This window comes from Rhinopithecus bieti, unplaced genomic scaffold (genome assembly GCF_001698545.2).
Source record: "Rhinopithecus bieti isolate Rb0 unplaced genomic scaffold, ASM169854v2 scaffold_5333, whole genome shotgun sequence".
NCBI classification, from domain to species: domain Eukaryota; kingdom Metazoa; phylum Chordata; class Mammalia; order Primates; family Cercopithecidae; genus Rhinopithecus; species Rhinopithecus bieti.
In genome coordinates this window covers 1,061,512-1,085,603 of record NW_016804678.1, presented here as the reverse complement: position 1 = coordinate 1,085,603, position 24,092 = coordinate 1,061,512, and the positions used below count along the sequence as shown (strand labels likewise).

The window sequence follows — 24,092 nt, the reverse complement described above, 5'->3', positions numbered from 1 at the left end:
CACAGGAGTGATCTCCCCGATGTCACCTCAGCTGGCTCCTTGTTTCTCAGGCCTCGATTCCTCCATCCCTTCCCAGGCCTTCCCTGCCCACCTGGCCAGGTGGGCACCCTCCCATGCCACCAGTTTTCTTCAGGGCACTGCACCATCTAGAGTCACTGTATCAGGTTTTAGCCTGGCCTGTTATTTTTTATTTCTGCTCAGAGCCTGTGTTTGTTCTTGAGCTGTGGCTGCTCTGGGGCCTAGGTGGGAAGTCCGAAGTCACCTCTGGATCTGCTCTGGGTGGGGAGGTGCCTCCATCCTGCCCAGACCCACAGGTTGACTTCGCCCTTGCCTTGCAGACAGCCCATCCAGGTGCCCTGCTCAGAGCCACCAGCATTAATAGCTGATGGTTTAATACCCTCAGGAGCCAGTGCACTCGCGCAGCAATCAGAAGGCCCCATCACCGCTGCTGTGTAATTGCACCCGATCACTCGCACAGTGAGCGCTGATTGCGGCTCAGCGATAGCTCAGCTTCCAGGCTGACGGGCCAGAGCCCTCGGAGGCCTAATGAGGGTAATTGAGGCAGGGCTGATTGTGCTGGAAAAAAAGCTGAAGGGGACTGAACCATGAGAACAGGCTGCGTCACACCCTAAACGGGACCACATTTGCTAAATTTGTTTCCGATGCAATTTTATGGTGATTACACTGATTTCTCTCCAGTTACTGAGCCTGGCACGGAGCTGGTGCTTGCAGCACCACTGTCAAGATGCGCCTGTTTGGGAGTGGGAGGTATTGATGATGACTTATGGGCCACTGTCAGCCCTAGCAACGAGTCCATGGAGAGGCTGGAGGGAGACAGGTGGGAGCTTGCGGGTGGTGGGGAGGGCCTGGGGTCCCAAGGGCCTACGTTTGGGCAGGCTGCTGCTTACCACCATGTGGCTGGGACACATTGTGCAACCTCTGCTTCAATTCCTCAGCTTCAGCTGCAGCTACCCCCAACCTCACAGGGTTGCTTGTAGTCCGAGTTCACTTACAGGCATTGCTCAGATGGTCAAGCCTGGGGTCTGCCTGAAGACACAGCTACAAAGCAGGTGCCCAGGACCCTTGGGGTCGTGTCACACCTGACCCCGCACCCACCCTCTGCAGCAGGAGCAGCCACCCCTGTTGGTCCATGGATGAAATGAGCCCAGGGATGGGGCCACTGATCAAAGCAATGCACTGGCAGAAGCTGCGTCCACACCTCCATCATCAGTATCTGTACACATTTTCATGAGATGAAGCAGCATAGCCTGTCTCTGTTGGAAAGACCAACATTTTTCAAACCCGGTTCCTTGGCTGCGAGTCTGGGAAACACAATTCCAGCCTTGGCTACTGAAGGCAGGGGGCCCAGGACTGCAGCCTCGGATCCCCCAGGCTGTTGCTCATGGGCCCCTCGGGGTCAGAATCTGATTTTAGTTAACAAGGCACCCAGAAATTCCTGCCTCGCGGCATGGGCTGGAAGCAACTGCTCCGAGCTAGGGGTGCCACCGGAGAATCGCCTGGGGAGCATATAAAAGTGACCACCGCTCAGTCCCCTGAAGCTCCAAGGCTCCAGTGGGAGTCAGGCACTGGTGTTTTAGCTTCCGCCAAGGGCTCCAATGTGTCACCTGGACTGAGTGCACCCAGCTCACAGAGTGTGGCCATCTGTCCTGGGTGTGGCTGAGTCACCCAAGGAGAGACGCTTCCGCGTTTGGGATGTGCATGTTCTGCGACCGCCCCTGCCTCCCAGCAAGGAAAACCTGGAGCCAAGAGCTTTTAGCAAAAATGTTTAATCTCTCCTTAATGTGTGTGTTTATTTACAAGTACTAAATCTGAAGAACAGTAAAATAGGAAATAGCCGTATATGTACACATCTGAGGGCCGGGCCCACAGTCATTGGTGCTGCTTCTGCAAAGAGCCCCGGCTGAGGGTGCCCGCCCGGACCGTCCGAGGGATCGCTCTTCTTCTGGGAGGGGGTTCTGCGGCGTTAAAGGACAGCTAATTGTGGGCTTTGTCTTAAAAATATCTCTCTCTCTAAATATATCTATTCTAGCTGTGTAGCACCAACGTGAGCCACTGAATCCAGACAGGGAGAAAGCCAGGGCAAAGGCTCTGGTGGGATGACACGCCGCTCCGGGCTTTGGCCTGGACTTCACGCTGCAGGTCTTGGGGCCCCCAGCTCTTCAGGCCAAGGGGCCGGTGGTCCTGGGGCTGGGGAGCACAGGGGAAGCTCGAGGTATATCAAGAGGCCAGGCTCCCAGGCCGAGGCCTGAGCTGTTCCAGCACTCCTGAGCCAGGCGCGGGGAGAGGGAGGACACGGAGTAAGGTAGGAAATGCTGTGGAAAACAAGTGGCGGCAGCAGCACGCCAGGTGGGTGTCGGTTTCACAGCACATGTGCCGCAGCCCTGGCTCCCTGCAGACACAGGGCCCATGGGAGCCGCTCACTGCAGCTGGGCACTGAGCGGACTCCAACGGCAGTTCCTACCAGGGCCTCCAGCCCCAGGCCAGAGCTCCCGGGTGCTGCAGTTAGGAGCACAGTGGGAACCAGTGACAAGTGGGAACTGGGACCCAACTCCACGACCTGGCAGAGGGAGGTATGGAGTAGCTCGGAGACTGCTGTCCCAGTAGACAGCACGGGTAGTCGGCTTGATCCTTGCGCGTGTAAACAGATACTGCTAAAGTGCTTGCGCGTAGACACAGCCATGTGCTCTGTGGTGCCCAGGCCCCCGCCACACGACCCTGTGGGAACTGCTCCATATGAGGCCTGTGGTGCACCCCCTTCATCACCACTGTCGTCCCCACCACCCGCCCATGCTACTCACATGGACAAGGGCAGCCTGGCAGGGCAGAGCAGGGCACAAGGCCTGAGGGTGGGGGTTGGAACTGGATTCTGAAGGTGATGCAGGAGTCCCTATCTAACCCGTGAGGAACTGGAAGAACCAGGGACTCCAACCTGAAACCAGCATCCAGGGAAGACTTTGGGGGAAACTGAGGTTCCCACCCCACCGCAGCCAGGAAGCATCAGAAAGTAGGTGGAGGCGCACTCAGGGACAGGAATCCCAGACAATGCTAGGGCCTACTGAAAAAAACAGCCCACCCACTATATATGGACTGGCCCCCATAGTCAGCTCTGGCCCCCAAGTCTGTCCGGGGGGTAAGCCCACCTCCTCAGTGGGCTGGCAGCAAGGGCGGGCCCAGGCCTGAGCTGGGTGTGGCAGCAGCAGAACGCCCCAGCCCTGGCATGATGCCCACGGGGCCAGTGAGCTGCGAGTCAGCAGTCACCCACTCCACACCGACCCTCATTCAGGAGAGGGGTGGGTCTTTGCGGCGTCATCTGGCTCACGCTGCTCAGGAGGGGCGACTGCAAGACTGGCACCCCCCGTGGGGCTGAGTGCTCTCCTTGGGCCTGGCTGAGGATACGAGGCTGGGGCTGGCCACAGTTAGCTGTCCCTTAAAGTCCATGGGATCTTCGGTACCATCAAAAAAGTGACCTTGAAAAGGGGATGGACCGCTTGTTTGCTTTTACAAGTGACTAATTAAAAAACATAAAAAAAGGTCTAACAACCTCTAGTATTCAACACTTGCAGTTTTAAAAAGATCAACTCAGACTAAACGCTAGCACAATCATGCACGCCCCGTGGTGCCACGGCACCCCGGAGGCTCTCAGGGTCGGCAGGAAGTCCTTTCCTTGTCATGTCAAACCAAAACAGCGGCCCGCAGGTCAGGGGACTTCAGGGCTGCTCCACTCCAGGGAGGCTCCGGCCACTTTCTCCACAGTCATTTGGCATTGCTTTCCCACTGCCTTCATTTTTTTGTTCAAATCGTCTTTAAAATTCCTCTTCAGTTAACTGTACAGTACCCCACTGGGGCTGGAGCCTGAGGCTAGAGCCACATATATATATGTGCATATATATACATGTACAGCTTTCTTTTAAGAATGCATTCTCTCTTGCTGAGGGCAAGGGTGGACACCGCTGGCCTCCAGTCCCTCTGGTCACTGCCCATCACTCATGGCCCAGATAGATCCAGGCCACTGCGGGCCAGAGGGGCCCTGCCACAGACCTCAAGGCCCAAGCAGAGTGCAGCAGAATTTTTTCCCCTACAAACAAAAACAGTCCCCAGATGTCCCACTGCTCTGGAGGGGCCAGGACCCTGCTGAGATGCCACACTGGAAGCTGCCGGGGCAGGGACAGAGAGAGTGGAGAGAAAGGAGTGCTCACGGGCTGCCCTCAGGGGCTCCACGGCACAGAGCTCGGCCTACCCTTGAAGGCAGTTGCCAGGGCAGCCTGCGTAGGACGTGGAGGGGAATAAATAACGGGAACGTGCTCTCTGTGACCCAAGGCCCCTGGCCCAGTGGCTCCCAGAGGCACAGCCCTGAGGACGGAGAGGGGCTGCCCGGTCCGTCTGGAAGCCACCCAGGAGTCTGAGCAGCCTGGCCCACAGCCCCTCCATAGGAGGGAGCAGGGACTCTCTGGGGCGAGGTGGATGTGGTGCTCCGGCCTCGGCCACGCAGAGCACGCGGTGAATCTGAGGATGGCAGCGGTGCAGCGGGCGTGGGTGCTGGATGTGGGAGGTGGTGGCAATGGGCCCAGACTGACTTGAGCTCCTCTTGCCCGGCTATGGGCTTTTTGCCTGTTTCTCCAGCTGCCAACCGGATCCCCAGACCCTCAGACTCTGCCACCTGGGGGCAGCTTGGGAAGCCGGGAATGCTGACACCCCCAGCCTCTTGTCCTGGTCTCAAGGGGACAGCCCAAGCTGGCTACCCCTCCCCCTGGAGGGCCCTGGCCTCACCCCTCAGCCCCTCAGAGGTCAGCCCTTCTCCCATGAAGGCCACCAGGCAGCTCTTGCCAGGCAATGAAGGTCCTTGGCCGGCCTGAGCACCCCGTGCTGTCCCGGCCCCTGAGCAAGCAGCTGTGTGTGCAGCTGTGGTGTGGCAGGTACCATCACCTCCACACAGGAAGAGCCGGGACCCGGCCGGGCGAGGCAGGGGAGGGAGGGCCGGGCAGTCACTGCACTGCGGCGGCCCGAGCACCACCGGACACTCCACACGCATGCGGCGAGGGCTGCCCCGGTCCCTGCTCGGCCGCCCTCACGCTGCGTCCTGCTGGACGATCACAGCCGGGACTCAGCTGCTCAGGGCCATCGTGTCCACCACCTGCTCCAGCTTGCTCCGCAGCCGCTGCCGCCGCGCCTGCTCGTCCTTCTCCAGGGCTGCCAGGATCTGCAGGGCCAGGAGAGCTGTCAGCATGCCGGGCCACCAGCCTCCACACACTCAGCAGGCCCAGGGCGGATGCCTCCAGAACAGGTGCCAGAAGTTCAACCCCATGTATCCCTGGGATGCCTCCAGAACAGGTGCCACAGGTTCAACCCCATCTATCCCTGGCCAAGGGACCTTGGTTGTGAGCCTGGACCCTCCAGGACCCCAATATGGAGAATGAGCCCCGCCACCGTCATCATCCTACTCTCACCCCCTAAAACAGCAGGCTCTGATTCTTTGGCTGCCTGGCTATGCTGCTGACATGTCTCCATCCAGTCCTCACACCCTGGGGTTTCTGTGCCCCTTTAAAGCAGAGCTCCCCAGAGAGCCTCAGCTCCCATTTCCCTGGTGAGCCCCGGAACCCAGGCTTTTGTTCCCACCCCCCACCCTAATACATGCGGTCTCTGGTTGCTCCTCTGCTCCCCTGGGGCACCTGCCTGAGGACAGCCCTCTGCCTCCTGCCTGCCTCCTGCGGCACCCTGGGAAGGCTCCTTGCCTCTGCTGCACCTGCCCCGGCCTCCCCAGGGTGGCTCTGATTCACTCCCGTGGCCTTCTCAGCCCTCAGAGCTTTGGCACAGGCTGAGCCTGTCCTGCCTTCTGGCCCCGTGCTCTTGTCCTGTGCAGCCCAGGAGCCAGTCCTTCCTGGATGTCTCCTGGACCCCTTGCCCAGTTCCATGTACGTGGCCTCACTCCAAGTCAGCAGAAAAGATACTGAAAGGAAAGCTCTGCCAAGACCCTATGCCCAGCCCTGGAGACGCTGCTCCAGCCTGGAAAACCCTGAAATGTGCCCCTCAGGGAAGTTGCTCACCACCCACACACCCTCTCCCTCAGGAAGAAGCTGCCATCCCATCTTCCCCATCCCTGACCCCACATGGCTGCACACAGTGACTCCACCACGGCCTTCTCCGCTCGGCCTGGCAGGCTCCCTCCTGGCACCAAGGAACCAGGTGGCCAGCGGGTGCAGAGGAGTGAAGGTGGCCCATGGCAGCCCAGAGATTCAGGGAGGAGTGGCAGGGTTGGGCAGAGCAGGTGGCTCTGACAGGGGCCAGCGAGTCCTCCCAGCCCAGCCTGCGGGCTCCCATGGTGTTCACCTCATCCTTGTACTTGGTGATGTAGGAGTAGATCTCGTGCAAGGCGCTCATGCTGTTGAACTGGCTCAGGTGCAGGCGGGACTGCTCAGCCAGATACGCACTCATGTCCTGGTCACTGATGGCCGGCATCTTGGCTATGTCCGCATAGTACCTGCAGGTGAGCGGCCAGGTGGGCACATAAGCAGAGTCCAGGCTGCCCCCCAGGCCACTGCCCCCAACCCCTGCCCCCTCCGCCCACCTCTCCACCCAGCTCTTGTAGTTGGGGATGTCCTTGGCGTAGAGCAGCTTGTTGGAGGGCGAGTCCTTGCCCAGCTTGTGCTCAGAGGTAGAGCAGGAGTCCATGAAGGTCTGGGCCACCACCGACAAGCAGGCGTCCGTGATGCTGTTCTTGTGAATGTCGAACACAAACTGTGGGTTCTTGATCACATTCACCCAGAAGCGCAGGGGCAGGCTGCAGGCGAGAGTCCAGGCGCCGCTCAGACAGGCCTCTGCTCCCTCCTGAGCAGCGACCTTGTGGCCCTCCTGGCTCCGAATCCAAAGTGGGCATGGCTTTCCATGCAGATGGGGAAACGAGGCCCACAGAGGTACAGGGCCCATGGGTAAGTGAGGGCCGTCCCCTGCCGCCCAACCAGAGATGTGCTGCCCCCACCACCTGCATCTCACGCAGAGCATCACGAGACAGGCGTGCTCAAATGCACTCGGTTGCACAAGGGCAAGATGTGACCAGGCCTTCAGAAGCCCACTCCCCACAGCCACCGCCCCCCTAGGCCTGCATGCTGGCTTGCACTCCTGGCTCCTGCACTGAGACCTGCAGCTCAGCTCTGCCCCAGGGCACCCATTCCTACAGAGACCAGCCCTCTGTGCCCCAAACACCACCTCAGGGACTGCCATCAGCTGGGCTGCCTGGCAGCACTGGCCACACATGGCTGCTTAACTTAAATGAAGTTAAGAGCCCAGACCCTCAGCCACACCAGTGCCATTTCAAATGCTCAGGAGCCACCACCCTGGACAGCACCGGTCTAGAATGTTCCACTATGACAGAGCATTCTCCCAGAGCATGCTGATCTGGAGACACTGTGTCCCTGGAGGCCCCCCTCTCCTGCTGTGCCCAATCAGCATGGCCCAGGAGAGGGGCTTTGTGACACTTCATCTCAACCCAAGACTCCGCGAGCAGTGGGTGGAGCTGAGACAGGTTGGGGTGGCTGCATCCCAGGTTTGGGAAGCAACACATGGGCTGGACAAGACCAAGTCGGGGTGGCTGCTGGCCTGGGAGCCTGCAGAGGTGGCAGGGACAGTCCAGGAGAGAGGGGAGCTAAGACAGTGGAGGTCTCCCTGGTGGGAGACCCCAGCAGGATGCAGGGTGAGGAGGGGCACTTCCTGGAGAAGCAGGGTCCAGCCATATAGGCGAGGGCATCCACCTGACCCCAAGTATGGGGGATTAGGGGGAGTAGTCCTACCCCAGAACCCCTGGGCCATGCAGTTTGTGGGGGCTGGTGCACAGAGAGGCGCTCCCCTGCAGCAGGCAAGAGTGCGGCTGTCTGCTGGGGTGGGGGCCACACACACACACACACACACACACACACACAAACAGCAGGGACCTGCTCCAGGAGCTAGCGTGTGGCTAGAGTGTGCCAACTGGGGCAGGGGGCTACAGACCAGAGCTTAGGGGTCCTGAGTAAGGAGTGAGGCCAAGGGCTGGCCTGCCTGTGTGGCAGAGAGAAAGCCAACATTGCCAAGTTGGGCAGCCCATGACCAGGGAAGAAGCAGGTCACTGTCCCAGAAGTAGGCCAGGCCAGAGAAAAGCAAGGGACTAGCTGGCCAGGGAGGCAGACACTCTGGGGAGAGGCCACTCAGAGACTAGGTGCCTCTTCATAACGAAACCCAGCCTCACAGAGCCCCAGCTCACATTGGTGTAGCTGTGCACGGTGCAGTCTGGGCAGGCTCTGCTCTGTATTCCACCTGCTCCGTGAGATCGTGGCAAGTGGCTGGGTCTCTGCGCCTCAGTAAGCAGGCTCTGGCCCGGCCCTGCACTGCAGTGGTGAGGCTGTAAATTCTTCGCACTAAAGAGTACCAGGAGTACCTGCAATCCCTGTTGCCCTCATCACTGCAACCAGGTGGCTCAGGGCTGGTTCAGCGTGCCCTGTTTCTCATGCTGCAGCCAACACTCATGTCTGCACAGCTGTGCACACCCAGGGCCACTCACACCTGCACACAGTTCCTGCAGCAGTGGGAGGGGCTCAGCAGCTGGAGCAGAGGGTAAGCCATGGGTCAAGGGGCACAGGCAGATAGGGAAGGCCAGTTAGCACAGGGCTGGCCTGCCATGACCCTGCTGGGTTGTGTCCCCACACCAAGCAGCCCCAATTGCGGGCTCCTGATCAGAACAGGCCCTTGGGCCTTGGGAACACATCTGGCCTGGCCCTGGGGGATGCTGCTCCGTGCCCCCGCCCTGCGTTACCAGTTGCTCTTCCAGGTGTGGCGCACATCAGCATCGTGGATCTGGTGCTTGTCAGCCTGCTCGTCCAGGAAGTCGAACATGTACTTGATGGCCAGTGGCAGGGCCGAGCCCCGATGCGCCGTGCTGAAGATAGTCTCAAACAGGTCGTCCACAAACTTCTGCAGCGTGCCCTGCGGGGGGCAGGCAGGAACACTGAGCTCCAGGGCTGCCTACACTGGCTGCCTACACCTCCTGGGTGACTAGGCAAGTGGCCATGGGAGCAGCATGGGAGTGAGGGCCTTGCTCCGGGCTTGGCGCTTTCTCCGAGCTCGGTTGGCCCAGCGTCCCCTGCCCCCATCTGCCAGCCAGGCCCACCTTGGTGGCCAGTAGCCGCGTCAGGTAGATCTCCGAGACCATCTTGCTGCCACGGTCGCCCTCGCGCTGGTCCAGGTGGTCGTGGTTCTTCACCAGGTGCCACAGCTTGGTGCCGCTCTCCAGGTCGGGCGTGATCATGGGCGTGCGCGAGCGCAGGCTGTCGGGGCTGCTGGCCGTGCGCAGCATGCTCTCTGCAGCACCAGGCTGTCAGCGCCCGCGTTGGCTGGCACCCCGCGCCCCCCGCCCGAGGCTCAGTTTCCCCATCTGAAAGCTGGGGATGGCACCCCCACCCATGTGGGATTTTGGGGCAGCCAATGACACCACAAAGGTGGCATAATTGTGTATGGACACACAGTCGGGGGGAGGCGCAGCCTCCAGAGTTGGAGGGTAGGGTCAAGAATGCAAGTGACAGGCTTGACACCGGCCCCTGGGTCCTCCCGTCCGGCTGCTGCAGCGTGGGAGCCCGGGGGACGTCCTGCCCAGGCCAGGGACCCATGCGCTGCCCTCTCGCCCGCTGCCTGGCCCCTCACCGTATCTGCTGAGGGACTTGGTGAAGGTGGAGGAGTTGGAGATGTTGTAGGCGGACGTCTGCTTGGGCACCAGTGCCACCGAAGACCCGTCTGTCACCTGTGGGCAGAGGGCCAGGGACCCTGTGACCCACCAGGGTGCCCCTGCACCACGAGACTCCTGCTCCCTGGCTGGGAAGCCAAGTGACACCCTAGTGCTGTGCCTGGAGGCAGCCGCCTCACTCAGTCTGGGTCTCTACATCAGGACAGCCCAGGACTGCCAGGCAATCCCACAAGCCCAGCTTGGGTCCTAGGACGGTCCACACATATACACGACCACCTCCCCTCCTCTCCCTGAGAGATCGAGCTGCTGTCCAGCCCACATGCTGCAAACATTGGCAGCTGCGCTGTGGAAGCCCCAAAGGGAGGGAGGCCTGTGCTAGGGTCGGAGGGCCAGGAGCCACCTGGTAGTGAGCCAGTGTGTTCAGCCTCTTCCAGTCGTTGTCAATCTTGGTGGTGACATCCTCATCCTGCAGGATGATGCGTGCCATGCGGCCCTGGCGCCACTCTGTGGAGAGGAGGGAGTTGGAGGGTGGGGCCGCTGGGGCCCTCTTTCCCTCCTCCATCACAGCAGTGATCCATCACACAGGTGGGACAGGGCCCACCTGCAGCTCTTAGCACCAGCACAGACCAGGGACACATCTCCACACCTGCTGCAGCACCCCTAACCTGCCATAGCCCCCCGCAAGCTGCCACAGCCCTCCCAATCTGCCATAGCAACCCCAGCCTAAGGGGGTCTGCCCTGCCTTCCCCAAACCTCAGGGCCCCAACTCCTCAGCCTGGCACCGAGGCTTCTGCGGGGACTCGGCCTCTCCAGTCACATCTGCTGCAGGACTCTGGGCCCCACCCCAAACCTGCCCCATCCCCTTTGGCCCTCAGTTGTTCCACCTGCCCCTCTCATGAGCCTGAGTATCCCCCTCAGGGCTCCAAGAGCCCATTGCCTCCCAGAGTACACTGGAACCCACCACCTCCCAGAGTCTCTGCCCAGGGCAGGGTAGCCACCCTCTACACCCAACCTGGGACTGGACAGCCCACTCGCCATTCCACTGCCCTCCAGACCAGCGCCAGCCTGGTGCGGAGGACTGACCTGGACTTCCCCGCCAAGCTCAGTATTGGGCCATGGCCCTGCCCCTCTGCTCCAGCACACACCCCGGGCAGCCACGGCCCCGCCCACTCACCCAGGTCCATGTCCGCGGCCTTGGGCCGCTGGGAGTAGGGTACGCCCTTGTAGGCAGCGTCCAGCAGCTTCTCCTTGGCCTGGGTGACTGTGTCACAGTCCAGCCCCTTCACCGGCACCTCAGGTGCATTCTCGTTCTCAGGGTTCACACAGTTCAGGGTCTGCGGGCGGGGTATGGAGCAGGGCAGCAGTGTCAGCCCCACAATTGGGGGGTGGGGGGCACCAGGGCACCCAGGACAGAGGGTGGTCACACTCACCAGCGTCTTGTAGTCAATCTGCTGCCGGATGAGCTTGTCCTCACTCAGGGAGTAGCGTGCCTCACCCGTGATGGCGTCGATGGGGCCCTTCTCCATCTGCTGCTTGATGGCGCAGTATAGCATGAACAGCGGCTCCCCAGCACACTCCTGTGGGGGGGGGGCATAAGGCTGCAGCCAGGACCCCTGAGTCTACCCACCGCCTGCCGCTCCACCCGTCCAGTGCCAGCCACAGTGTTCCCGGCAAGGAGAAATGAGCGGCACTTCCCAGCTCTTTAGGAGGCAAGTATAGCTTTAGTCCCAAAGCCCAGCAGAGACTGCAAGAAAATCAGGAAACAAAACATACCCACCCCACCCTACAAATATCCATGAAACCCCTAAATTACACACGAGCCAGGAGACGCCGTAGCATATCAAGGAAAATGGCGTGGCACACAGGGCCTGCATCAAGGAGGGCCGAGGCCTGTCTGTTTCACCCAGAAGTCTCCCCGGGTCTCAGCAGGATCCCCGCCCAGCCCCAGCCTCCCAGGGGCCTGCTCCCCAGCTGGAGGTGCTAAGGACAAACCTCCCCATGGCCCGTCACCCGTGGCACAAGCAGACCCCATACTACGCAACGTCAAGTGTGACTGTGATCCGCTGGCCTCCGAGGGACCACCCAGCTGGGCCCCCCATATTACTCTGGGACACACCTATGGTGTGTCATGGATGCTGACATACCCACCTGGGGAGGCTTGCTCACCCAGGGAGGTTCACCAGCACCCAAGCGCACAGCACAGGGCCAGCAGCACAGTCCCGGGCCCTCAGCGGGCACCTGACCACTCTGACCCCTCACCCTCTGGCTCCCCATGCTGTAGCATGAGCACTGCCTCCTGTCCCACCTCAGGGCCTTTGCAACTGCTGCCTCTACAACCAGAAATTTCCCCTGGCATCTTCATGGGCCCTTCTGGACACAACCCAATGTGCCCTTTCCAGAAAGGCTCCCAGGGAGCTCCCAGCACACGTACCCCCCACCACCGCCCCACTGGTCTCCCCCCTTATCTGTTGTTCTCTGAAGGAACCTGCGCACCCCTGCCAACCCCTCTGGAGTGGGAGCTGCCTGGCCTGCTCACCATACCCTACTGCCAGCACTGGCTAAGCCTGTGCATGGGACATCACAGACACTTGCTAGACGAATTGAGTGAATGGAGAGCTGTCCCTGAGAAACATTCACATCTGGGCTGGCTGAGTCGGCCACACAGGCAAGGCCCGCCCAGAGACTAGGCACAGGGTCTGCTGCAGGCCCTGCCTGCCCAAGGGCCTTCAGGTGTGTGTGCACCTCAATGGAGGGGCGGGCTTGGCAGCCTTGCTTCCTATCCGGCCCTGGCAAACAAACAGCAGCTCTGCTCCTGTAACCAGAGGCTTCAGGCACCTCATTAGCATCTGAGGTAATTAGAGAGACAGCTGTTAAGACCATCCCAGACCTTCCAACAACATGCCTGTCTTTGAAATTATGTTTCATTTGCAAACTTGGTTTCATTAAGTTAGCCACGAAGGAGGAGGAAAAGGGGTACAGATCTGGATGGAGAGCCATTAATGCGACAGGAAGACGAGAGCCTTTGAGGGTTTCCCAAAGTGAGACACCTGCCCAAGGGTTCCCAGGCCTGGCCTCAGAGAGTGAAAGGACCGCAGCTAGTCTCTGAAGGTCAGGGGAGTGCAGCTATTGGCCCAAGGTCACACAGCAAGAAACTGGAGAAGCCAAGATCTGAACCCAGATCCAGCTGACCCCAAAGCGCCTGCCCCATACAAGCCAGGTGTCCCCAGAGAAGGCTCAGGCTGAGCCGGGCATTCACACTCAACCCAGGCAGCAGGCCCTGCCCTACTCCACCCACTTCTTCAGCCAGGCCAGCCTGGAGGCTGCAAAGCAGGTTCCAAGAGCTCAGAGGCCAGGGAAGAGGAAGGCCCAGTCCTTTTCTTGTTGTAGCCTCAATCTCTTGTGCAGTGATGGGGGAAAAGGAAGACCTCAGACTCCTCCCAGCACCAGTCAGGAATGTGCAAAAACTGCCCAACAAAAAGTGCCACTTTTCTAATAGAAGGATAATACAGGCAGTTCCAGAAATGACATTACCACAAGCACTTCTCCACGGTGAGCATGGGGAGGTGGGAGGATCAAACCAGATCCCTACCCCACACCATATAAATAAAAATCATTTCTCAGTAGAACACGTGAGCTTGAAAAGATGGGAAGTGTGTATGTTAAAAAAGTTCCTGGGTGCAGTGGCTCACACCTGTAATCCCAGCACTTTGGGAGGCTGAAGTGGGTGGATCACCTGAGGTCAGGAGTTTGAGACTAGCCTGACCAACATGGAGAACCCCGGTCTCTACTACAAATACAAAATTAACCAGGCATGGTGGCACATGCCTGTAATCCCAGCTACTCCGGAGGCTGAGGCAGGAGAATCGCTTGAACCAGAGAGGTGGAGGCTGCAGTGAGCCAAGATTGCGCCATTGTACTCAGCCTGGGCAACAAGAGTGAAACTCCGTCTCAAAAACAAAAAATAAAAATTCCTATAATCTAAAAGAAATGACCCTAGTAAAACAAGCAAAGGGTAAAAATGGACATTTACAAACTTGGCTTCAAAGAAAAAATAAAAGCAGCCAATCAAATATGTAAAAAGATGTCCAAGGTTTGTTAAAGAAATGCCAACTAAGGCAACAACCTACCAGTGTGTACTTTTCAAATGGGCAGAGGTGAAAAAGATCAATAAGACAAGTGCTATCCCAGGCCTGGGTAAGATTCTCAGATGATGAACTGGTACATTTGCAACGTTTTTTGGTAGGATAATGCAGCAGCATATATTACAATGAAAAATGAGTGTGCCTGATCACCTGCACTCACTCTTCTGGAAAGGCACTTAAACAGGACCAGGCAAGCAGAGACAACTGCATCCAAATCCAAGTTGTGCAGCCCTGGCCATCAGCGGTGCCACAGTTAAACAAATGATGAAATGGCCACACCACGGAACATTATGCAGTTGATAAAAACACAAGGCAAGCATTTGTGTGCTCACCCACAAAGGTGGGCCTAACACTATGGCCAACGTGAGGATAGAGGGGGAGCGAGGCACAGTGAAAATTGTGGTACTGAAAAAATTTAAAACTCTCTAATGAGAAAAAAGGTCCGATACTAACCTTCATCTTAATATTAAAAAGCATAGTCTATTCATATTTGCTTCAGTTCAGACCCCAGCCTGGGAGGACAGGCACCAAAACTCTGGTGGTCATTACCACCAGAACCGCAGAGGGGTGGGGAGCTCACCCCTCCATCCTCCCTTCCAGGTTGTTTACATGTGCTAAAATGTCATGGGTTACTTTTGTAGTTAAAGTTTTCGTTTCTAAAGACAGCAAGGAATGAAAAGTATTTGGGTTGTTTAAAAAGAGTTTGTGTTCTCAAAGTTCATCCACGTTGCGGCATGTCAGAATTTCCTTCCTTTTTAAGGCAGACTACTATCTCATTGTATGCACAGACCACATTTTGCTTATTCATTCACCTGAAGATGGACACCTGGATTACTTCCTCATTAAGCTGATGAAATTAAGCCAGCCACAAAAGGACAAACAATGCATGATTCCACTCATATGAGGTCCCTAGAGCTGTCAGATTCACAGAGACAGAGAGTAGAATGGTTCCAGGGGCTGGGGAGGAAGGAACAAGGAGTGGGTGTTCAGTGGGGACAGAGTTTCAGTTTTACAAGATGAAGACTCATGGAGCAGGTGGCCATGGCCAACACTGCTGTAAATGCATCCAATACCACTCAACTGTGCACTTAACAATGGTTAAGATGGTACATTTTATGTCATGTGTATTTCGCCATAACAAATTTTTTTAAGTTTGTGGCACACTAAAAAGAAATAAGCTATCAAGCTATGAAAATAAATAAAGGAACCTTCAAAGTAGATTGCAAAGTGAGGGAAGCCAGTTGGAAAAGGCTACAGTAATAGTACACGATTCCACTATGTGACATCTGGAAAAGGCACACCTTATGGAGACAATGAGATCAATGGGTGCCAGGGGCTCAGGGGTAGGGAGAGATGACAGGTGAGCTTGGGGGATTTTTAGGGCAGCGACACTATTCTGTGTGATGCTGTAACGGTGGATACATGGCATTGTGCATTCATCCAAACTCACAGAATGCAGAGCACCACGAGTGAGCCCGCGTGGAAATGAGGGGCACTGGGTGGTGAAGATGTGTCCTGGCAGGTCCATTGACTGGACCAAATGCACCCCTCTCCTAGGGTTGCTGACAGTGGGGAGACTGTGCATGTGTGGGAGCAGCAGGTGCATGGGAAACCTCTGCACCTTCTGCTCAATTTTACTGTAAATCTGAAACTGCTCTAAACAATAACATCTATCTTAAAAAAGACAAAAACAAAAAAAAACCCCAGATATGGTGGCAAAAAAAAAAAAAAGTCACTGGCCAGTTATGTGGATGGAAACAGCCCTGGGCCCATCTCAGTCCCATCCAGGGGGTGCCCAGCTCCAGCATGGCTGTCTGCACCTCTCCGCCTTGGGCCATGTCCTTGCACCCAGTACATGCCCTCTCTTGCATATATAGGGGTCCTCCTAGAACTGGAGGAGGGCAGTGATGACCTAAGGAGATCTAACAGCTCCTGGCCCCTGCCCGTCCCCTGCACTGGGACCCCACTAATAACAAGGTGGGCTGGGGTCATGGGCATGGGCTGTGAAACCCCCAACACACAGCCCGCACCCACTGTACCTGCACCACTGTCACCCAGATGGTCACCCCTGCCTCCCTCCTCCCTGTGTCCCCTTCCTATGGCTCCCTTGGCCAAGACTGGCCTCCCTCTCCCTCCCTCCCCTGCCCACACATCCCTCAGCGCCTGTCCCAAATGTCCCCAGCTCTCCATGGAACTCCCGATCCAGCCTGAGGACAACCCCTCCACGGCGTCCCACTGCCACCCTCTCTGCTTAGAGCACCCTGTGGGGCCGCACTCTGCACTGGCTGAGGCTGCCCCCTGTATCCTGGCATGAAAGATAATCCACACCCAACATCAGTACTTACAGACATTTGCTGCCCTGAGCCCTGTCTCTGTGGGTGTGGAGAATCGGGATCAGACGGGGACCCAGGTGAGCAGGGCCCTCTTCACCTCACCCGGGGCACCTGCTGCTTTAAGCTCACAGAGCCCAGCTTACCCAGCATGCACACATCTATGCAGTCTTCATAGAACTGTACTTTCTACAGGACATGCACGACTTTGTGTTACCTGCTTCCAGTTCTGCCTAAGGATGTTATAATCTACTGGGCACTTGCTATGTGCCAGGGACTGCTATATACACATAAATGTCCCACCTCCAGAGAAGACCTAGGACAGACAAGCCATGCCCCTGCCTATCCCACCTGGCGCCTTCTCCTCAGTAGCCTCTTCTGCCTGGGACTCTTTTCCCTCTACCGGCCTGGTCTTCAGACCTCTGCTCGAATCCCACCCTCCCTGCTTGGCTCTGCCCCATGGCCTGTCTGCTGTATTTCCTGTCCAGTGTCTCTCTCCACAGCGAGGATGCCCAGCCAGGACTCCGCTCTGTGCAGGGATCTGTGCGCTGATCACCTGAGTTCAGCAGTATCTGGCTGCAGGAGGCCTGAAAGCCCCACGGGCCAGGGGAGACAGATATGCCATCCCTGGATTCCGTAAGGAAACCAGGAGAATCGAACCCAGGCAGTTAGCGCCAGCTCCCACCCTCGATCACTGGGCTACACTGTCAGTCACCCTCACCCACAGAGCAGCGACAGGGACCACTGAAGCCAGGCGAGGAGCATGCACTTCACCATGCACACACTGGGCTCCTTCCACCTCTCAGGAGTGGGCTAGCCTTCAGACTTTCCAAGAGAAGCCAGATACCCGAGTCTGTGTAAGTCCCAACACTGGAAGTGCAGACAGCAATTCAACTGCTTACAGCCCAGTTAAAGCCCACCTAGATCCCCATCCAGCCTGGGCCCTGGCCTGCAGTCTCTGGCCTACACCCTATTCCTGTTCTGAAAATGGCAGCGTCCCTCTGCTGGGGGGGTTGGAGGGGCTTGAATGGACAGCACAGGGGAAGCCCAGTGCGGCCACCTGTCCCCATGATAGGCATGATAGGTGGTGGACTAGAGCCTTCAGGCACCCCCAGGCTGGCCCCACGCCGGGTGCTGGACTCTCAAGAGGCCCCTGCCCAGGGTGCCCCCACCCTCCTGAGCCCAGGCCAGCTGTGGGCACTGAGAGCCTGTATCTGAACTCCCACACCTACCTTGGTGGGCTGCGCAAGGGCCTGACAGCCTCAGAAGGAGGGACAAGGGAGCCGGGAGCCAGAAGCCGGGAGTAGCTGCATGTCCAGGGGCCTAGGCCTGAGCCAGAACTCGACCAAGACCCCACGTGCTGTCATTCTCCAGCACCTCCCACTGATCCCCACCTCTCTCCATTTTCCCCTCCCGCTGTTCAACTGCCTCTGACACCTGCTTCCTCCTGCCTCTGCTTACCTTGAGGAACTTATACAAGAGGAAAGTGAACCAGTTGGTTAGCATCTTCTCTGCCACTGACTCAGTCCTGGGGGGCACAGAATATGGGCAGAGTGGTGTCATTCCAGCTGTCCAGCAGGCACAGGGCCCCTGCAGGCCTCGCCCACCGATCCCACCCCACCCTGCCCCGCTTCCTGAAGCACCGAAGGTCAGGTGTCGAAAGGCACCCACATGAGTGGGCAGCAGGGGCTTCCGGGGCTGCCATGGAGACCCCAGCCCTTCACCCAGAGCCCAGGCCTGTGAGTATGGAGACTCAAGCCTGGGTCCTCACTATCAGTACCTAGGGAGGTGGCAGCTGAGCCTCAGAGGCCAGGTGAGTCCCCCCACCCCTGCCCAGTGGGAACCGCCACAGCAGTGTCTCTGGGCCTGCTAGGCCGGCCTGTCCAAAGCTGGAGGCATGGCCCTGCCTCCCCCAATCCCAGTGCCCCCCAGGCTCACCGGCGCAGTAGCAGCTTGGGGTGGTTCTTGCTCTCCAGGTTCTTCTCGATGAGGTCGGAAAGCAACTGCTTGAGCACGCCCGTGGCATATTCCATCTCGCCCTGCAGGGCCGTCATGATGAGCGAGGCCACGTTCCCGCGGTCGCGCATGGAGAAGCTGCGCTGCGCCTCCAGTGTGCGGATGAAGGTCAGCAGGAAGTGCTTCTTGGTCAGGAGCTGCCCAAACAGTGTCAGTGACTTCTCCACATTGGCCTGCACCTGAGGGAGCACACGGAGCTCTGAGCACAAAGGAGGACCCAGCCCCAGCCCCAGCCCCCGCCTCCAAGCTGACCGGTGAGGGGCTGTCCAGGCCTGGCTGGTATAGCAGGGTCCCATCAGAGGACAGGCCTGGAAGGCAAGTGACAAGTTGCCCTGACTCCTCAGCTCAGCGGGTCATTCCCAAGCTTCACCTGTCCTTAGCAAAATGGACATGACCTGGGTGCTGCCACCACTGTCTGTTGCCATCAGGGCAGCCCTGGCCACAGAGTCCCTGCGGCAACCTGAGAAGCCCACCACAAGCCAACATGACAAAGGTGTTAGCAGTGCGGCTGGGTGCAGAATGAGAGGGGCTCCTCACGCCACCCACTCCATGGCTGGGCCCTTTGAACAGCAACCCCCGCAGCTGGCCTGCAACAGCTCAAAGGGAGTCCAACTCAATGCCCCCATACACTGGGAACCAGGAGTGCAAGTCTACCCTCTCCCTCCGCCTTGACAATGATAACCAATGCACAATCAGCCTCTGCATCTCATGGATGAGGACACAAGGTTGGAGACAGGAAGAGGTTTGATTAGGACCACACTGCAGGTAGGAAAAAGGAGTGGACTAGAGGCATAGCTGGTTCCAGGATCCCTACTCTCTTTCTCTTGTTCATACTAAGGTTTATCAGGGCAAGATGTTCCCTATTAGGCAAAGCCCAGAGCCACCAGTGATACCAGGCTCCCAGCCAAGGCCAACAGGTATCAGGCAGACAGGTAATGGCCCAGGTAGAACACACACAGTCACGGCTGAAAGAGACAGTCTGACAGACACAGCAAATGGAGGCACTGAGAGAGAGATACAACCTGGGGAAGATGTGGAGCCCCACGTGGCAGCAAGCCCAGGAACAGGATGGCAGCACTCAGCCACATGCAGCCCCAGGGCCCAAGGTGGGAAGGCCTGCTCAGTATCAGCTCAAAAGGGACTACCCACCAACAGAGCCACCACAGGGGACATCCAAGGCACAACATCCAAGGCACATGGTAGGGGGGTGCCCTCAGCTGGAGAGTATGACCGAGCTGACCTGCTGAGTCCCTGGCTGTGGCTCGCCGAGGACTGCCTCCTAGCCTGCCTGCCACTGGGGGCCCTTTGGGGACGTGGGAGCCAGCCCTCTTTTCCCTCGCCAGGCTGCTGCCAAGGCCTACGGGGCAAAGCCCTACTCTCTGAGGCCCTGGTGCTATGCCAGTCACACGCTCCCATCCCAAACTGCCATAGCAGACTTCATCAGCCACCCGCACCTCCCAGCACACGGCCCCTGCCCAGCGAGGCTTCGCATCCAGAACCACCCAGCAGACCAGGCCAGTGGAGCCGCAGGTGGGACCCCCAACAGAGGCAGGGCCCAAGGGGCAGCCACCGGAGAGGTGTCAGAAGCCCAGGCTGACAAGTGGTTTGCTGAGATGAGGCCTGGCATCCCATGCAGGCCCTGGGGCCAGAGCCTCCCCCTACCCTCTGGAGGTACTTCATGGAGCAGAGCCACACTGGCCATTCCCCTGCCCCAGCCCCAGGGCTGAGGGCCCCACTGTGTTGGCCTGCTCTTGGTTCTGCCTCCTAGCACCTGCTCCCCACTCGGCTGAGCCCAGAGCCCTGCAGGCCTGGACCCTCCCCCAGGTCGCACAGGCTGCCCCATACCATCCATCAGCACCCAAGGAGCCCCAAAGGCAGAAGATAGCAGCTGCCTCTGAGTTCCTGTGACCCCAGAGCCAGTGGTCCTACCTCCATCTCCTTGAGCACAGGGTGGTCCTCGATCCCGGGAAAGAGCACCCGCATGGCGTATGTTCGGTAGTCGAGGAAGGGGATGCCGGCACCGTCCAGGTCGTTGGTCAGCTCATGGATGTCTGTTTGCAGCTCTGCAAAGGCTGTGGCCAGATGTGGCATCAGGGACAGCATGCCCTGGTGGCCCTGCTCCATGCCCCAACCCTCCCACTCTTGGGGCCTACATCAAATCCTGGCTCTGACACTTACTGGTTTTATGATCTCAAGGAAACTACTGTGCCTCTCCATCCCCCAGCTACCACAGCCCTAGCACAGGGATAGTAACTCTCCTCTGTGAGCTTCCCACAGGATCAAGCAAGACAAGAGCAGAGAAAGCATCGGCACCAGGGGCAGGCTGGGCGGGGCCTCCTGCATCTCAGACACTGGCAGTTAAGCGTAGAGCAGCTTTGGAGTTCGGGCTCCTTCTAACCACCGGGAGGTGGTGGGGTGCGGCCAGGGGTGAGGTCCCAGGGCTGCAGGCTGTCGCCAAGCCCCCACACCACTGCATGCACATCTCAGGCCTGGTGCGCCCTCAGTGTGGCCCACTCTGCTCAGGGCCAGCTCTGCCTCTGTCAGGAACAAAGGCAGGCAGGGCAGTGAAGCCCCTGACAGAACATTCCAGAGCTGTGAGGTGTCAGCCCTGCAGCAGCCCGAGGATCAGGCTATCTGATCAGAAGCCAGAGGAGTGCCAGACAGGCTCTGGGGGACATCTGACAGGTTTAATTAAGAGCTGGAGCCTTCGTCTCCTGGGCACCGCTGCCAGGCATCTAGTTATCTGCACCTGGCTGGCCTGGAGCAGCCGCCAGCCACTGCATCCACACATGCCAGCCTCACCAGACAGCCAGCCTCAGCAGGTGGGAGCACAAGGGAGGCCCAGGCCACCTGCCTCCCACCTGGCCCCAACACACACCTGCCTCTGGTCCCACCAGGGCTGCCTAAGAGGTAGGGCCACCCTCAGCCCACCACAGGGCCATGTAGGTTTGTCTGGGACTGAGAGGGCTCCCAGGATGCAGAACTTTGCATTTTAAGACTGGCTGAGTCCTGTGCAAACAAAACACCCCATCCCAGTGGAGTCCCAGTGGAGTTCATGACAACCCCATGCTGGACCACATGGCTAAGGTCCTCCACTGCAGCAGCAGCACTCCTAGTATCTGCCCCCTAGAGCCCTGAACATGTGTGAGTTACTATCGGCAAATGCTCAAAGTCTCGCCCAACATGGAACAGATTTCTGCCACTCACACCTGCCATGGATCAGGAGGATGGTGTGGCCTGACGCCCCCTATAGACATATCAAGGACAAAGGTCAGCTCAGGCCAAGATCTCTATGTGCCCAGGGACTGCCAAAGCACAAGGGCTCCCCATTGCTGCATGGCGGAAGCACTCTTCTCTGCTGCTCCACTGGCACCAGCCAACCCACCACCACTCCCAGTGCCTGGAGAAGTAGGCACTGTCACTGTGCTCACTCTACAGATGACAAGCCTGAGGCACAGAAAGGTAAATAGCCACCCTCAGCCTTATAGCCCAGCTGGATTACAAACCGCCAAACAGTCTGGCTCTGAAGTTCTGTGTCACAAGCAGCTACCCTGAGGATGTGTAACCTGCTGCAGGGCCAGGCCCTGGTCAGTGCACTCCGCCACTGCCCTGGACCAGGCCTGGCACAGCAAGGCTATCAAGTGAACATTTAAACTGAGCCGAAGCAGGGTTGGGGGTGGGAGGTAGGTGTGGGATGAGTCCAGGGCCTGGTTTGGAGGTGGCAGCTGCCCCAGTGAGCCCCAGCCCAACAGACCTCCTTGCATTCAGGGCCACCTGCAGGGGCTCCAGGTTGTCCATCTGGAGCTCAGCCCGCTTTAGTGCGGTCGCATCTCGTGACTTGCCGCTTGTAAGGACGATGAGCACGGCCACCGATGGACCAGCAGTAGTAGACCCCCACCTTCGATGCCGCACGATGGCGAGGCAGCGTCAGCAGGCGTCTGAGTACACCTGCAGTGTCTGGCGAGAACTCGAAGCCGCCAGCTCCGCACCTGCCAGTGGGTGAGGCCCACTCAGTGGAGCCACCCATGCTTTCACAAAGCTTGGGAGCCCCTCCGATGGGCAAGACACACACACACACACCTGCCTGTGGGCAATGAGTCCCACCGACAGGGGCACAGAGTGGTCAGCAGGGTGACACCGGGGACCCACGGCAGGCGCTTACCTGTTCAGTCAGGGCAGCACTGGCATGGCAAAGGGCTCAGGGGGTGGGTAGTGCAGTCCCTGGGGGGCTCAGGAGGCAGCAGGCTGAGGGCTAGGCAGGCTGCACTGGAGCTGAGCACCCTCTGAGACTAGGGTGAATCTGGGCAAGGTCAGAGCTGGGGCTGTGCTATGGGGCAGCGTCCAAGGGTGGGGGCATGGCTTTCCAAGCTCCGCACCCCTGGTGAACAACGCACCGTGACCTTGTGCTGCCACTGTGAGGTTGCGGTGCCTCCGCACAGCAGTTGCGTCTCCGACACTGTAAGGTGCAGGGTGGTGGAGCCGATGAGCACTGTGTAGTTGAGTCGGGAGTTGCGGGACGCAGGTGGCAAGAGGTTCCGGCCCTGTAGGAGGTGGGGGTGAGCCAGAGCCCAGGACAAGGGGCCTCCTCCCTAGCACGGCCCAGCCTACGGGCAACAGTGACCCACCTTGAGGAGAGTGGGGAGCTGGGTTTTAGCTCCAGCAGGCCAGTGGGACCTGAGTGCTCCAGTACGGGTCAGGGATAGTAAGGAAGGAGGTGGATTGAAGCACAAGCAGGGAGCCGCACGTTGTCCATGAAGAAGCCCAGCTCATCTGGTCGCTCCCTCCAGCTCCGTGAGGGCTGCGCACAGGGTTGGCCACAGACGGGGCGCGGCATACCATGGTGGTGTCATTGTACACATGGCAGCCCCTGGAGACACAGGGTAGGATGGCTGGGCAGGACTCCCGGTGGCCCCGGCAACTCTCAGTGACAGAGCCTCTGGCCTGGGGGCTGCCTGCTCCCCTGCATTAGAGGATCCAGCACCAAGCCAGGGGAGGTCCCTGGGCCACTCCACCCCACATGGACCAGGGGAGGGGGACATGTGGCCTGAAGGAGAGGTGTGCACAGCCAGCAGCCCAGAGCCAGACCTTCCACCTGCCAAGCAGGACAGGTGCCTCCCCAGGGGTCTCCAGGCACAGTCAAGGTTGGCATAAGCTGGGAAGAGGCAGGGGTAGGGGCAGGGACACGAGCATTTATAGCAGGAGCCCCATCCCAGGTGAAGGCCTGGACCGAGGTGGGCAGCTGAGGGCAGGGACTCACGTTCTCCCTCTCAATGCCTCCGTACTTGGCCCGGATTCGGGGCTCACGGACAGTGGCCAGGTTGGTGCCCGTGACCGTTAGGAGGGTCCCACCACTGGAACAGAACAGGGGTGGGGGGTCACCAGCTGATGCTGGGGCCCAGTGAGCTGGAAACACGGGCCACAGCTCAGCCAGGCAAAGCCTGCCTTCCCCAAAGACAGGAAACAGATGAAAGCTCTTGGCAAGGGGTGCTTCCCAGCAGGACAGTACCCAGCATGCAGGAGGGCCACCACCAAGTGCCTGGTGGAAGAGCTCCCGGCTCGGCGCTGCTCTCAACAGCTGGGGACAGGGAATGGGTGTTGCTGGGCCCCACCTGTTGATGCTCCACTCGGGGTCGATCCTCAGGATGGTGGGGTCCTCGGTGTAGTTGTACTTCACCTCGGGGTTGGTGAGCTGGGCGCGGTTGATGTTGATAATGATGGGAACACTGCCAGGGCTCTGCCCGGGGGGTGTCAGACACCGGATCTCACGGGAGTTCCTCCTGGAGGTGCCCGGGTGGGACAGTGAGGAGCACACAGGCGGAACTCAGGCAGGTGGAACGCAGATGCATTGAGGAACAGTGGGCAGGGCGCCATCTGTCACAG

At 58.9% G+C, this 24,092-nt stretch overlaps 1 protein-coding gene across 1 annotated transcript in view; it reads right to left on the bottom strand.

Moving 5' to 3' along the window:
• Positions 1-1,771: 1,771 nt before the first annotated feature.
• The window catches only part of PLXNA1 (plexin A1), a 50,286-nt gene continuing 27,965 nt past the window's right edge, over positions 1,772-24,092 (bottom strand). The window contains 19 exon segments of the mRNA XM_017869915.1: positions 1,772-5,218; positions 6,346-6,496; positions 6,584-6,796; positions 8,801-8,970; positions 9,155-9,345; positions 9,685-9,781; positions 10,125-10,228; positions 10,899-11,058; positions 11,155-11,301; positions 17,658-17,724; positions 18,135-18,391; positions 20,142-20,296; positions 21,977-22,170; positions 22,172-22,193; positions 22,600-22,763; positions 22,847-22,992; positions 22,995-23,101; positions 23,466-23,563; positions 23,822-23,989. Coding sequence (XP_017725404.1) covers positions 5,123-5,218; positions 6,346-6,496; positions 6,584-6,796; positions 8,801-8,970; positions 9,155-9,345; positions 9,685-9,781; positions 10,125-10,228; positions 10,899-11,058; positions 11,155-11,301; positions 17,658-17,724; positions 18,135-18,391; positions 20,142-20,296; positions 21,977-22,170; positions 22,172-22,193; positions 22,600-22,763; positions 22,847-22,992; positions 22,995-23,101; positions 23,466-23,563; positions 23,822-23,989 — 2,707 coding nt within the window. The 3' untranslated portion in view covers positions 1,772-5,122.